The 12,692-nt window shown below is 47.3% G+C and overlaps 1 protein-coding gene across 13 annotated transcripts in view; it reads right to left on the reverse strand.

Annotated features, from left to right (window-relative positions):
• The window catches only part of syne1 (spectrin repeat containing nuclear envelope protein 1), a 440,240-nt gene that overhangs the window by 219,138 nt on the left and 208,410 nt on the right, over nt 1–12,692 (reverse strand). For 12 of the 13 annotated variants that reach the window (XM_033026154.1, XM_033026164.1, XM_033026166.1 and 9 more), the window contains 4 exons: nt 11,506–11,649; nt 10,982–11,137; nt 2,371–2,535; nt 1,481–1,653 (listed from right to left, as the gene is read on the reverse strand). In XM_033026154.1, coding sequence (XP_032882045.1) covers nt 1,481–1,653; nt 2,371–2,535; nt 10,982–11,137; nt 11,506–11,649 — 638 coding nt within the window. The remainder of the gene's footprint in view (nt 1–1,480; nt 1,654–2,370; nt 2,536–10,981; nt 11,138–11,505; nt 11,650–12,692) is intronic. The other variant, XM_033026160.1, reaches the window with a different exon arrangement.

Consider the following 12,692-nt stretch of genomic DNA (forward strand, 5'->3'; position numbering starts at 1 on the left):
CTCCCCATAGCCCTTGATTCCGCTAGCCCCTAGAGCTCTATCTAACTCTCTTTTAAATTCATCCAGTGAATTGGCCTCTACTGCCTTCTGTGGCACAGAATTCCACAAATTCACAACTCTCTGGGTGTAAACGTTTTATCTCATCTCAGTTTTAAATGGCCTCCCCTTTCTTCTTCGACTGTGGCCCCTAGTTCTGAACTTCCCCAACATTGGGAACATTTTCCCTGCATCTAGATTGTCCAGTCCTTTTATAATTTGAGGTTAGCTCATAAAACACATCGCCTAGTCTTGAGTTAAACCAGTTACCAATTTTCCCGACTATGTTTCATTTAGTTTAGTTTAGAGATACAGCGCAGAAACAGGCCCTTCGGCCCACCGGGTCCATGACCACCAGCGATCCCTGCACACTAACACTATCCTACACCCACTAGAGACAAGTTTTACATTTACCAAGCCAATTAACCTACAAACCTGTACGTCTTTGGAGTGTGGGAGGAAACCGAAGATCTCGGAGTAAACCCACATGGTCATGGGGAGAATGTACAAACTCCGTACAGACAGCACCCGTGGTCGGGATCGAACCCGGGTCTCCGGCGCTGCATTCATTGTAAGACAGCAACTCTACTGCTGCGCCACCTTATGAATATGATTTTCAGCCTGACTAACGCTCACATATTTCAGCGTGAACATAGCACAGTAAACAGCACAAAAACAACCCACATTGTCTGTGCTGAACATGATGTCGTTAAACTAATCTCCTCTGAAGAAGGAGTAAAGGGCCTGTCCCACGAGCATGCGACTCCATGCGGCAAGCGCAACCTAAGCGACTCCATGCGGCAAGCGCTACCTAATGTGGTCGCTTGAGCCGTACGGCCTCGCGGGGCCGGTCCCACTTCGATCGCCGGAGCCGTATGGAGTTGTGCGGAGCTGGTCCCGACATCGCGCGGGGCTCCGAAAAACTGACCGTGTTCAAAAACTCCGCTCGGCAACGGCCTGCCGCCGCCTCGACGTCGTACGTCACGAGCGAACTTCCCGCGGACTTCGCTCGCACTTCATGTCACTCACTCGACCTCCGCGCGGCCCCCGCTTCTGGTTAGGTCGCGCTTGCCGCATGGAGTCGTTTAGGTCGCGCTTGCCGCATGGAGTCGCATGCTCGTGGGACAGGCCCTTTAGTCTCCTAATAGCAGTAATGGTGGAAGCTATGGGATTCAAGTGATGGTGTTATGTTGTGGAAGGCATTTGGGATGATGCTCAATGTGCTCTTTGACTGAGGCACAGGGGCGGCACAGTGGTGCAGCGGTAGAGTTGCTGCCTTACAGCAACAGGGGCATTGTTCCCCATGATTGACTTGAGTTTGGGAGCATGCAGTGATCATCAATGATGGTTATTCTGATGAGGGTTTGCTGTGTTAACGTGACTGGGTTGGCTTTGGGTGAGTTTAGTGCACTCCCTTACACCATCACCACTGTGAGGGACTCACCTCTTGCACTGAATGGAGAACGAAAGAAGCGAGTCCCAGGAATCTTTCAGATCCTCCATTTGCTTGCGGACGGTGGGAGCGCCCTCAGGGGACGTGCTCCTCAGGACAGACTCCCCGCGGGTCAGCACCATCTTCAGTTGAATCTCCTTTTCTTGTCTGAGTGCGAGGAGAGCCTGTTGAAAGAGTGATTCAATTGCAGTTGGCAGGGTTCACCAATGCCACCCTGCCCAGAGGAAGCTTTTTTATTAAAGACATTCATCCATAGTGATGCTGGATATCAGTGACATAAGGTGAATATCCAGGTGAATTTCCATCCCAAGAGGCATTTTACTGTTTGGCCATCTCTTTGTGTACTGGTCACACAAGTGGATTTTTTCTCCCCTCAACTTAAAACTATGCCTCTAGTTTTAGACTCCATTAACATTGATATTCACCTTGTCTACTGTATGTTCCCTCGTGATTCTACAAACCTCTATAAGATCACCCTTCAGCCTCCTGTGGTCCAGTCTATCCAGCCTGTCCTATAACTCTTCCCCCCCCCCCCCCCCCCCCTCCCAGATCGGGTAACATGATCTGACCCTCTGGTGGGGTGCTAGGGGAGTCGTGCACTGTTGGAGGTGTCATTCTGCCACGAACATGTTAAAACGGTGCTCTTTTCACACTATGTGGGGTTGCAAGGTATTCTTTCACAAGGCATTCTTTCTGGCAGTCTCCCTTGTGGCATGGCCAACGTAATGTAATGTAATGTGGCATGGCCAATGTAATGGACAATCCATTGCACAGAATGTGCCCTTGATTTGCTTTCTCTCTCTCCGCGTGGGATTCCTAACCGGGCACCTGCATTTTGGAAAAGCGGACGTGCGAATGGCGACGCGGCTGGTGGGACTCACCTCGACCTTGGCCATCCGGCTGTCCAGCATGTTTTTATCAGCAGTGGGAGTGCAGTAGGATTCCAGCATGTGCCTGGCGTCAGCCAACCAGTCCTGGAGCTCCTTCAGTCCCTGGGAGAACTGCTGGTGTTCCGTCACTGTCCGCTGCACCCTCAAAGCTTTCTCCTGAAGTTCAACAAAAGGGTAGGAGGCGTCATCACAAGGTCCTCTCCCATTTCACCCCAGCAAGTGTAAACTCCAGCCTGGAGTTCTGCACCACTATCTGGCCCTGTAACCCGCTCACACAAGCCAGGTTACCTTCAGCAATGTGTCGGAAGGAACTGGTTTACACCGAAGATAGACATAAAATGCTGGAGTAACTCAGCGGGATTCCTTCTATCCAGAGATGCTGCCTGTCCCGCTGAGTTACTCCAGCATTGCGTGTCTATCTTCGGTGTTTACCCTCAGCAACGTTGCTTCTGAAAGTCGCCGTTGAATCTGCTCCCTCCAGCTTTTCAGTCTGTTTCAATACCCAGCAACCCTCTGTGCAAAAACATTTCCTTCATCACCTCTCCAAGTTGCGGGGACAAAACCAATGATTGTGCCAGTTTTTTTAAACTGCTCCGACCACGGGTGAACATCTGGGAAGATCGGAGGGGAGGCTGGCTGGACTATGGTGCCTTCCTCACCTTGGTGCCATTATGTTATGTTGTGTCGTGGACTTTGTGTTTGTGCTTTTTTTTTTCAATTCTATTTTATTTTTAATATGTTTTATTATTTATTTATTATTTATTTATTTTTATGATACTGACTGTAAAGGGAAATTCATTTCGTTGTCTCTAATTGAGACAATGACAATAAATTTGAATACAATACAATACAATACAATAATCATCACAACCACATGTTTAGAGATAAAGAGCACACAAAAAGGTCTGAAGAATTGTCCCGACCTGAAACGTCATCCATCATTTCTCTCCAGAGATGCTGCCTGACCCGCTGAGTTACTCTAGCACTGTGTCTATCTTCGGTCTATACCAGCATCTGCAGTTCCTTTGTACACATAAAAATGCCCAATTGGTCCATGCCAACCAAGATGTCTCATCGAATGTACTATAGCACCATTTACCTGCATATGGGTCATCTTCCACTAAACCTTTTCTATCCATATATCTGTGCAGTTCTCTTTCAATTGCTGCTATTGTACCGACCTCAACCACTTCCTCTGGCAGTTCATTCCATATACCTACCACCCTCTGCATGAATAAAGTGCCCTTCAAGTTCCTATTAAATCTTTCCCCTCTCATCTTACACCTACGTGCGCTAGTAGTTTTTGGTGTCCCTTACCCTGGTGAGAAGATGATGTGTGAATTCACCCTATCTATGCCCCTCATGATTTTATACACTGCTATATGATTACCCTTCAGCCTCCTGCTGTTCAAGGAACAAAGTCCTCATCTACCAAATCTCTCCCTGTAGCTCAGACTCTAGAGTTTAGAGATACAGCGCAGCAACATTTTTGTAAATCATCTCTGCACCCATTTTCTAGCTTAATGGCATACTTCTTGTGGTAGGGTGACTAAAATTGAAGCAAATTCTCACCAATGTATTCAACAACTGTAACATAACGTTGCAGCTTCTATACTCAATTCATTGACTGATAAATGCAAGCATGCTCAAAGTCAACTTCACCAGTCTATCTATCAAGACAAGGATTGATAGACTTTAGAGATACAGCATGGAAACAGGTCCTTTAGCCCACCAAGTCCATGCCAACCAGCGATCACCCCGCACACTAGCACTATCCTACACATTAGAGACAATTTACAAAAGGCAATTAACCTACAAACTTGTACATCATTGGGGCGTGGGAAGAAACGGCAACACCTGGAGGAAACCTGCGCAGTCACAGGGAGAACACACAAACTCCATACAGACAGCACCCACAGTCAGGATTGAATCTGGGTCTCTGGCGCTGTAAGGCAGCAACTCTACCGCTGCGCCACCGTGCCACCTTCTCCAAACCCTCTCCTGAATGAATTCCATCTGCCACTTTCGTAACAGGCATTAAAGAAAAACAGGAGCAGGAGTAAGCCCTCAAAGCTGCTGTCTCATTTGATAAGATCATGGCTGATATTGTGAAATATTGGTGTGTGGCTGGCTTTGCCTAGTTTGACCAGTCCATTGAATCTACCTGCAACCTGGAACATCCAGCCGCACAGTGGAACGCGTTGCTGACATTTAAAAATGATAAAATAAATGTACGGGTGTCAGGAGTTATGGGGAGAAGGCTGGTGAATGAGGTTGAGAGGAAAAGATAGATCAACCATGATTGAATGGCGGAGTAGGCCATATGGGCCAAATGGCCTAATTCTACTCTGATAACATGAAATTTCAAAAAAAATTCTAACCGAACTGTTATCACCTTTCCATTCAGATAATGGGATGACATGCCCCCATTACAAGCCACAGCCAAATCCAATTAAGGGTCATTGGATCAACTGACCCTACAGACCCATCCCCTTATAAACCCTGGAGTCCAGAGGGGGAAGGGGAGAAGGAGAGAAGGAGGAGAGAAGGAGGAGAGAAGGAGGAGAGAAGGAGGAGAGGAGGAGGAGAGGAGGAGGAGAGGAGGAGGAGGGGAGGAGGAGGGGAGGAGGAGGAGGAGGGGAGGAGAGGAGGAGGAGGAGAGGAGGAGGAGGAGAGGAGGAGGAGAGGAGGAGGAGAGGAGGAGGAGAGGAGGAGAGGAGGAGAGGAGGAGGAGAGGAGGAGGAAGGAAGAAAGAAGGGAAGGAAAAAAGGGAGAAAGGATGGATGGAAGGATGATTTGAGACCTTGTTTGTCCCTAGAATAAAGCCCATAGAATGAATTCACCTTCCAGTATGTGTGTGTGTGCGTACGCCAATGTATTCATAATTGATCTGGTGTCATGACCATACTGTATAAACATGGTCAAGTGTGATTATCTTGTTCATGTGGCATGCAGCAAGAGATCAGTACAAATTCAGAGGTTGTGGCCGCAGTTTAAAAACTGGCAGTAGTCACGAGGCAGAGATTTGCACATTTGAATTTTAATTGGAGTGATTTTCACTCACTGATTTAAAAGTCAACATTCACCAATTTCCCTAATTGCACCTTCCCATATCTCCCGGTCCCACCTCCCTGACTCTCAGTCTGATGAAGGGTCTCGGCCTCAAACGTCACCTATTCCTTTTCTCCAGAGATGCTGCCTGACCCGCTGAGTTACTCCAGCACTTTGTGTCTATCTTCACTAATTCAACCCGGCAGTGCTTACAATGTCTGCAGCAGTGCGGTCAGTGACTGGAGACGTCTATAATGGAGCGTTACAAACAATACTGACCCGAGTTTTACATCAAATACGAATCGCTTACATCTGCATAATCTAAATAATCCCCCACGTCCCTGCTTATCCGGGAAGCTGTTAGGCTACGATGCCAACTGCTTGGTAGCAGTCCTGCCTCTAATCAGAAGGTCATGGGTTCAATTCGCTGTGCAAGAGATACGAGTACAACATCTATATTAATGCTCCCAGTGCAACATCGGTTCACATGGCACTTTTTGAGCAAAGTATTAAATCGAGGCATTTTTGCCTCTCAGTTGCACAGAGTTGCTGCAGTTTAGTACACCACTCTGCCCAGTCACAAAACATAATTTGAGGAAGGACATTCTTGCTATTGAGGGAGTGCAGCGTAGGTTTACAAGGTTAATTCCCGGGGTGGCAGGACTGTCATATGCTGAGAGAATGGAGCAGCTGGGCTTGTACACTCTGGAGTTTAGAAGGATGAGAAGGGATCTCATGCAAACATATAAGATTGTTAAGGGCTTGGACACGCTAGAGGTAGGAAACATGTTCCCGATGTTGGGGGAGTCCAGAACCAGGGGCCACAGTTTAAGAATAAGGAGTAAGCCATTTAGAACGGAGACGAGGAAACACTTTTTCTCACAGAGAGTGGTGAGTCTGTGGAATTCTCTGCCTCAAAGGGCGGTGGAGGCAGGTTCTCTGGATGCTTTCAAGAGAGAGCTAGATAGGTCTCTTAAAAATAGCGGAGTCAGGGGATATGGGGAGAAGGCAGGAACGGGGTACTGATTGTGGATGATCAGCCATGATCACATTGAATGGCGGTGCTGGCTCGAAGGGCCAAATGGCCTACTCCTGCACCTATTGACTATTGTCTATAGTGTAATGCAAGTGTTCCATGACAGGCTGTGGAACTAATGGAAACTGAATGCAAAAACTCTGCGGCAAGAATAAAAGTGTGCGAGTCTGTGGTCAGATCCTGTCAGTTCCCGCGTGTCCTGTTGAGAGGATTACTCTGGTGCATATTTTCAATTGGATGGGTACATGGATAGATACATAGAAAATAGGTGCAGGAGTAGGCCATTTGGCCCTTCGAGCCTGCACCGCCATTCAATATGATCATGGCTGATAGGAATGGTTTGGAGGGATATTAGCCAAACGCGGGCGGATGGGACTCGAGCAGATTGGGCATCTTATTCAGCATGGGAAAATTGGGCCGAATTGTTTCCATGTTGTCCTGTGTGTCTCTCTCTCCCTTGGGTGGCACGGTGGCACAGTGCTAGAGTTGCTCCCGTTACAGCGCCAGACACCCGGGTTCGACACTGACTACGGGTGCTGTCTATACAGAGTTTGCACGTTCTCCCTGTGACTGTATGGGTTTTCTCCGGGTGCTCCGGTTTCATCCCACATCCCAAGGACATGCAGATTTGCAGGTTAATTGGCTTCTTTCTGTAAATTGTCCCCAGCGTGTAGGATAGAACCAGTGTATGAGTGATCGGTGCCCGGCGTGGACTCGGTGGGAAGACAAGCCTGGGTTCCATGCAGTAGACTGGATAGACTCGGCTTGTACTCGCTAGAATTTAGAAGATTGAGGGGGGATCTTATAGAAACTTACAAAAATTCTTAAGGGATTGGACAGGCTAGATGCAGGAAGATTGTTCCCGATGTTGGGGAAGTCCAGGACAAGGGGTCACAGTTTAAGGATAAGGGGGAAGTCTTTTAGGACCGAGATGAGAAAATCATTTTTCACACAGAGAGTGGTGAATCTCTGGAACTCTCTGCCACAGAAGGTAGTTGAGGCCAGTTCATTGGCTATATTTAAGAGGGAGTTAGATGTGGCCCTTGTGGCTAAAGGGATCAGGGGGTGTGGAGAGAAGGCAGGTACAGGATACTGAGTTGGACGATCAGCCATGATCATATTGAATGGCGGTGCAGGCTCGAAGGGCCGAATGGCCTACTCCTGCACCTATTTTCTATGTTTCTATGTTTCTATGTTTCTCTAAACGGAATGAAACTAAACTGAAACTAAGCGGTAATGAAAAGTCCTCTGAGTCAAGTAAATGCTCCTGCAGCATTCTTGAGATTCAACATCTCTCTGTGTTGAGGTCATTCAGGGATTGTGCCTCCCAGATATAAAATGAAAAGATCATTAGCAGAGTGGATAGCACTAAAATCATTCATTGTCAATATCCTGGGGGGTACTAGTAGCCAGAAACTGAACTGGAGAAGCCATGTGGAACAATGTAGCGACAAGGGAAGGTCAAAGGCTAGAGACCCCGCAGTGGGACCCCGCTAGTGAATAGCTGTCCACCACATGCCAGGAGTGTGGGGAAATACTCTCCACCTGTTGGTGAATGCAGCTTCAACCAACGCTCAAGAATCTCAACAGCATAAAACACAGAAGGAACACAAGAAACTGCAGATACTCGAGGATTCGTTCATCATCATTGAAAACATTAGCGACGCAGTGGTGTTGGTTTCCGATGGGATCGGTGACGGACGCACCACACATCTCCGTCCCCCAGTTCCTGCGGACATCCGCCGCTGGAAGTATTGGATTTTGGTGTGTGTGTGCTGTGTCATCATTCCTTACAATGCCGTGTACGACAGTGGTCGCAACTTCTACTGAAGTGTGGATGGCTGTTGGCTCGCCTGAAGCTCATCCACCCTTTGACAGGTCTTGTTCTTGGTCCTGCTGGGGGTCCAGGTGGGGGAGACAGTTTAGTGGCCGACTATCTGACCATGGAGCAGGTAGCACGGGATTACATGGCACCCGTGGCAGGGGGAACTCCACCTGACCTGACCTGACCTACTCGAGGAACTCCAGGTATAAGGTATAGAAGTGTGAAAGCGCACACCTCCAGATTCAGGGACCGTTTCTTCCCAGCTGTTATCATCCTATCGACAACTAGAGAGCGGCCCTGATCTACTATCTATCTCATTGGAGACCCTCGGACTACCTTTAATCAGAGTTTAAGGTACACAAAAATGCTGGAGAAACTCAGCGGGTGCAGCAGCATCTATGGAGCGAAGGAGATAGGCAACGTTTACTGGCTTTATCTTGCATTAAATGTCATTCACATTATTCCCTTTATCGTATATCTGCACACTGTGAATGGCTCGATTGTAATCATGTATTGTCCGCTGACTGGTTAGCATGCAAACAAAAGCTTTTCACTGTACCACGGTACACGTGACACTAAACTAAACTAAACTTAGTCGGTCAGGCAGCATCAGTGGAGGGGATGTACCAACGTTTTGGGTCGGGACTCTCTTCAATCTGGTTCCTATCCATATCTTTCCCCGAGGCTATACACTTCACTTCCCTCATCATCTGACACCCATTTGTTTCCTTTTCACCTCTCGTCTTTGTCACTTACTCTGCTAATCACATGCCCCTCTGCCCGTATCCACCTATCACTTGCCAGGCTTTGTCCCACCCCGACTCTCTTTGCCAGCATTCTCCATCCTACTGATCAGTCTGAATAAGAGTCCCAATCCGAAACGTTGTCAATCTATTCCCTTCGTAGATGCTGCCTGACCCACTGAGTTCGTCCAGTACTTTGTCTTTTTACCATATGAGACATAATGGCCTGCTTGATAGGCACACTCTATCCACAACCATTCTCTCACCCAATCACTGACACATAGTTGCTATGCGTGATACAGCAGGCTGTACAGTATCAGAGGCACTACAGCAAATGATCTAGACTTCTTACACAGAACACTCCAAACCAACAAACTCTACCTGCTGGAAGGACAAGGACACCAAAAGCACAGGAATTCAGCCGCCACAAGTTACCTACAAACCCTACACTTAGTAGAGGATAGTTAAACATTGGAACTCACTGCCACAGAGGGTTGTGGAGGCCAGGTCAGTGGATATTTTTAAGGCAGAGGTAGATAGATTCTTGATTAGAACGGGTGTCAAGGGTTATGGAGAGAAGGCAGAGATCAGCCATGATTGAATGGCAGAGTGGGCTCGATGGGCCGAATGGCCTATTTCCACTTCCTAAGTTCTAGTGTGGCTTAGAAATACACCGGCATTCCTTCACCGTCACTGGGTCACAAATCCTGACACCCTTTCCCTAACACCTTTGTGATTTTACCCAATCCTCAAGGACTGCATCGGATCAAGAGGACTGTGGTGGGCTGTGGTGCAGCGGTAGAGTTGCTGCCTTACGGCACCAGAGACACCGGTTCGATCCTGGCTACGGGTGCTCTCCGTAAGTAATTTGAACATTCTCCCTGTGACCGCGTGGGTTTTCTCCGGGCGCTCCGGTTTCCTTCCCAACTCCAAATACGTACAGGTTTGTAGGTTAATTGCCTTCGGTATGAATTGTAAATTGTCCCTAGTGTGCAGGATAATGATAGTATACGGGGCTCACAGGTCAGCGCAGACTCAGTAGGCCGAAGGATCTGTTTCCGCACTGTATCTGTAATGTCAAAAAATGTAAGTCTCAACACCACTTTAGGGTGATTTGAGATGAGCGATTACGCTGCAACAGCAGAAACAAAGAACTGCAGATGCTGGTTGATACACAAAAGGACAGAAAGTGCTGGAGTAACTCTGCCAATCAAGCAGCATCTCTGGAGAACATGGATAGGTGACATTTCGGGTTGAAATCCTTCTTCAGATATGGTCTTGACTTGAAATCCATGTTCCCCAGAGATGCTGCCTGACGGCTGAGTTTTTGTTAATTAAATGCTGACTCATCCTGTGGAAAAACCCCACATCCCTTGAATGAATAAAAAAGGATAGCTTCTTAATCTGAGACACAAGCTACATTTAATATTCCAATCACCAGTGAATGTCAGGATGTCATATTTTAGAAAAGATCTTTGAGATTTTGGGCGGCATGGTGGCGCAACGGTGGAGTTACTGCCTTACAGCGCCAGAGACGTGGGTTCAATCCTGAGTATGGGTGCTGTCTGTACGGAGTTTGGACGTTCTCCCTGTGACCCGGATGCTCTAGCTTCCTCCCACACTCCAAAGGTGTACAGGTTTGTAGGTTAATTGGCTTTGGTTAAAAGTTGTAAATTGTCCTTCTGGTCAGCGCCAATTCGGTGTGGGCCGCCGGGCCTGTTTCCGCGCTGTATCTCTAAAGTATCTCTCAAGTCTACAGTCAGGTGCAGAGTTCTCCTCACCATTGACACTCTGTACCTCTCGCCTAACCAAAAATTGATTCGGAAATTCGAGCAAAGTTACAAATCAACAGAAGCAAACCACAGAGTTTGCTGCAATATTGTTTCTTTTGAGGGTTAGCGCTTGCTTTTGACGTTTGAGCAGAACACGCTGACTTCCAGTCCTTACCTTGGCTAAGTTACTCAAGGCTAAATACCAAGCGGACAGCTGAGACACTCTGTGCGTAAAGCTTTTGTTAGACGCTTGCTCTTCCCACAGGTGGTGAGCTTTCTCTTTCAGCTTGTTTAGCTGTGGTTCGCGGGAGGCTATATCCTCTAGGATAGACTGGAAGGCATAAGCAGGTGTGCAAAAGAAAAACAGGTTACAGAGCGTATTATATGGAGCTGCGGCAAAAGCATCCAGAGCCGCTTCGACTCATGTTACCGTGTCGCGCACTGAAAACAAAGCACATCAAAAGCAGTTAGTGAACATTAGCTGCTTGTTAAAACAAGGGACACGTTACAATGCTAAGGCAAGGCAGGCTACTACAGAAGCGGGATGGAAGCCCTGAGTCATGAGTGGCAGCAAAATATGATAATCATTGTCATAATTCACGTCACCCCCCCCCCCCCCCCCACTATTAGAGAATCACGTGCAGCTTGTGATGGAATGTAGTTTGCTGCTGCTCAGTTGCTGGCGAGATGCTCGAGTACCTGCAATCTGAACTGTTCATTTTTCTTCGCTAGCAGGTCGGGCAGCTGAGCGCCGCTCCCTTGCACGGCCATTTCCGTGGCGACCAGCCACTCCTGCACAGGGCCAACGCCTGCCTCAAAGTCCTTCATCTGGGACTGCAGGTTCTGGGAGAAGGGAGAAAGACACAGGTCATTGTGTGCAGGAAGGCAATGCAGGTGCTGGTTTACATCGAAGATGGACACAAAGTGCTGGAGTAACGCAGTGGGTCAGACAACATCCCTGGAGAGAAGGAACAGGTGACGTTTCAGGCTGAGACCCTTCTTTGTTGGCGCCCTATACATGGCGAAACTTTGCATACTTTGTGTATGGTGGGCAAAACCAAGACTTTCACTGTGATATGTCAGGTGATAATAAAGTATCATTCATTCATTCATACATTCATTCATTATTTCACTCACTCACTCATTCATTCACTCTCTCATTCACTCATTCACTCATTCTCTCATTCATTCACTCACTCATTCATTCATTCACTCATTAATTAATTAGCTCATTCATTCATTCACTCATTCATTCACTCACATTCATTCACTCATTCGTTCACTCATTCGTTCATTCATTCATTCTCTCATTCATTCATTCATTCATTCATTCATTCATTCATTCATTCATTCTCTGATTCTCTCATTCATTCATTCTCTCATTCATTCATTCTCTCATTCATTCATTCTCTCATTCATTCATTCATTCATTTGTTCATTTATTCAGAGGGTGAATCTGTGGAATTCTTTGCCACAGAAGGCTGTGAAGGCAAAGCCAGTGGATATATTTAAGGCAGAGATAGATAGATTCTTGATTAGCACGGGGGTCAGGGGTTATGCGGAGAAGGCAGGAAAATGGGGTTAGGAGGGAGAGATAGATCAGACATGATTAAACGGCGGAGTAGACTTGATGGGCCGAATGGCCTAACTCTACTCCTATCGCTTATGAATGTATTCATTCATTCAGTCTGAAGAAGGGTCTTAAACCGATACATCACCCTATTCCTTTTCTCCAGAGATGCTGCCGGACCCGCTGTTACTCCAGCATTTTGTGTCTAAAGACAGATTGTTGGTGAGGACGGGGAAAAAAAAGTCTTCGAATCGAACGTGACCCCGGCCCTTTAAAAACTGACCTCAATAAACGAGAACTTGCAGCAGGCTTTTGA

The sequence above is a fragment of the Amblyraja radiata genome, chromosome 8, assembly GCF_010909765.2.
Source record: "Amblyraja radiata isolate CabotCenter1 chromosome 8, sAmbRad1.1.pri, whole genome shotgun sequence".
Lineage (NCBI taxonomy): Eukaryota > Metazoa > Chordata > Chondrichthyes > Rajiformes > Rajidae > Amblyraja > Amblyraja radiata.